Source organism: Athene cunicularia (assembly GCF_003259725.1).
Source record: "Athene cunicularia isolate RWA chromosome 1 unlocalized genomic scaffold, athCun1 chr1_part2, whole genome shotgun sequence".
NCBI lineage: Eukaryota > Metazoa > Chordata > Aves > Strigiformes > Strigidae > Athene > Athene cunicularia.
Genome location: NW_020799092.1, coordinates 10,190,004 through 10,192,689, shown reverse-complemented (window position 1 = coordinate 10,192,689; position 2,686 = coordinate 10,190,004). Strand labels below are relative to the sequence as shown.

The 2,686-nt window shown below is 36.1% G+C and overlaps 1 protein-coding gene across 1 annotated transcript in view; it reads left to right on the top strand.

Moving 5' to 3' along the window:
* Nucleotides 1-2,123, top strand: part of STRAP (serine/threonine kinase receptor associated protein) — an 8,154-nt gene extending 6,031 nt beyond the window's left edge. Inside the window, exons 7-9 of the mRNA XM_026868661.1 lie at nucleotides 101-250; nucleotides 792-857; nucleotides 1,188-2,123. Coding sequence (XP_026724462.1) covers nucleotides 101-250; nucleotides 792-857; nucleotides 1,188-1,249 — 278 coding nt within the window. The 3' untranslated portion in view covers nucleotides 1,250-2,123. The remainder of the gene's footprint in view (nucleotides 1-100; nucleotides 251-791; nucleotides 858-1,187) is intronic.
* Nucleotides 2,124-2,686: the final 563 nt, after the last annotated feature.

The window sequence follows — 2,686 nt, the reverse complement described above, 5'->3', positions numbered from 1 at the left end:
CCCCCCAATATTTTTTCCCTTATTCTGATCAATTTTTACTTACTAATTTCAATTGTTGGTTGAAATTTGAAATTAATGTGTTTGGTATGTTTTCTTACAGAATCTTACAAAGGACACTTTGGTCCAATTCACTGTGTGAGATTTAGCCCTGATGGTGAGTTATATGCAAGCGGCTCTGAGGATGGTACACTAAGGCTGTGGCAGACAACAGTAGGGAAAACCTACGGTCTTTGGAAGTGTGTAGTCCCTGGTAAGTGTGTGCTTGTTCCTGGTGAAACTTGGCTGCTCCATGTGCACTTCTTAAGTAGTATCTATTATAAGTGGTAAATATAAGCTGAATTTCATACAGTAACTGCACTGTCCTCTGAGGGTCTCTATATCCACTCAAGTCTGTTAGATTTAAATGACAGCTACAAAAGTAAATCCTTAAGTAATTAACTTCAAACCTGTAAGATTATTGAATATAGACATTTTGTGGATACTTAAGCAGATAGTCTAATGTATTTTAGTGTTAGAGCAAGAAATATGAAATACCACCTTTATAAGTCATAAAGAGATAATCTCTAGAAAGTGTGGGTGATAGTTTTTGTATTGTACTTCGGTGCTCTAAGCTTTGGGGGTGGGTGAGGAAGCAATGTCTAGAAGACTGCAAGTAGTCATTAATGGAATTTGCTTACCCAATTATTTATCCACAACACATTAAGTGGAAATTTTTTTGTGTATGTGATTAAGGTGGAGCTGAAGGTATTGACTGGTTTGTTTTTTTTTTTTTTCTTCCCTCCTCTCTACAGAAGAGGAGAATGCAGAAGCAGCAAAAGCAAGGACCACCCTTCCAGGAACTGCAGAGGAGGAAATAGGTAATGCATTGAACTGCCAGGTTCAATTCAGCTGAGTGTTAAAAGATCAGTCGAGATGGAAGCATTTTTTAGTATGGAATTAGTTTTCCCCCAAGTACCTTCTGGGATTTTTCACTCAAAAGATCTCTGAATGCATTTTCCTGAAAATGACCATGTGGTGAGTGTCAGGCTAGTGACTAGAGCTGTGCAGACCGAACAGATGGGGTAGAATAACTGGATCAGGTTAAATGGGAAAACAAACTGAACTAATCTTTAAGCAGTCCCTGCAGCATTTCTTTGGTTTATAGATCTATGGTAAAGTTAAGTAATATCCTTTTTATTTATTTGCAGAAGATCTTCCCTCTGAAAACTCTGATTCGGTGTACAGCTCAACTCCTGAAGTTAAGGCCTGATTACTGCAACTGTTATGCAACATATGGACATATGAGACTAAATCAAGTGAACAGTGATAAACAGCAGCCTTCCAGAGCGTGTTCTCTACATAAGGCAAAGATGGGCAGTAATTGATGAGAATGTGGTGGAACTGGCTAGGTGTTGTCTGTAAGAGAACTGAGTATCCAAAAAAAGACAACGAGTAGTAGAGTTTTGCTATCTTTTTAGCATAACTGCCTACTGTTTTTTCAAAGAAGTGTGCAAGCCAAGATCCAGTCTCTCCAATTTCAATTAGACTCATTGTAGTGTGTTTTCTTTATTATGGAGAAGAGATACAATGACTTTTGCCCATTTCTTTTTCTTGAAAGTTGGAACATTTGGCTTTAGTTTAAAAGAAAGGGATTATGTACTTAAAGTATTTGGTTTGGGTTTTGTTTCATTGTATGCTGCTTCTGAACATTTAACAGTTTTCAGTTGTCTAAATAAAATGCCTCTCAAAACTTGTATGTTACTGTTGAGCCTTGAGTTCATGGAATGGAAAAGCAGCCAAGTTAATTATGTAATCCTTTCTAGCATCTTAGTTTTGTACTATATAGAGGGAAAGCAAGAAGAAAGTTTTAGTCTTGGTATGGAGGGTGGCAAGTTCTTTGATCTGTAAGCTTTGTGTCTTTTTATTCTTTTAAAGTTTGAATGTAAACATGAGTCCCTAAAATCTAAAAACAGTGAAAACTTCTAAATTAAACATGCTGCCTGAAATATCTGGTTGTACGTGAAAGTCTGAGGTTGGCTATGAATCTGTATAAAGCTTTGGTTTAGTCCTCCTGACTGGATAAAAAAGTTACTCTTTCAAGGTTAAAAATCATATTTTCTTCATTAAAGAAAATATTGCTGTTCTTCCACTTGTTATTTCCTTTAATGTTATGCTGAAAGGTTTCATAATGCATCCTATATGGAAAGGAGAAAAGTTATACAGAGGTATATTTATTCATACATGTTTTTATTTTTTTAATACTTGTCCTTACTGTTCGTTTGGATTTTTTGTAAGAGTACAGTAATGCTATCATATTAGAAAAATGAAACAAGGTTTGAAAACTGGGGCATAGATTGAAAGATGGGCAGTTCTGTCTGAACATAAGAAAATATTTCATGCCGTATTTCAAGTTTCATAGAGATGTCTGAAATGGCAGCTTAAGATTTCAGCTGTGACCCTTTGCTGCTTGACATCATGATGTTGCAAGTTTTTGGTTTCTTTGCTAGCACTGAGCAAGTAGGGCTAAAGTTGCAAGATGCTTCATCTAAATGAGAATATTAACAATGTTTAATACTTTTCATGTGAGTCTGTGTCATTACAACTCAAGGAAAAAAAGTGAGGGCCATGAATATGTTGGTGGCTTTGTTACCAGACTTTCTTTTTGCTGGTGTTAATAGGTTTTACCAGGTCAGTGAGTTTATAGAGC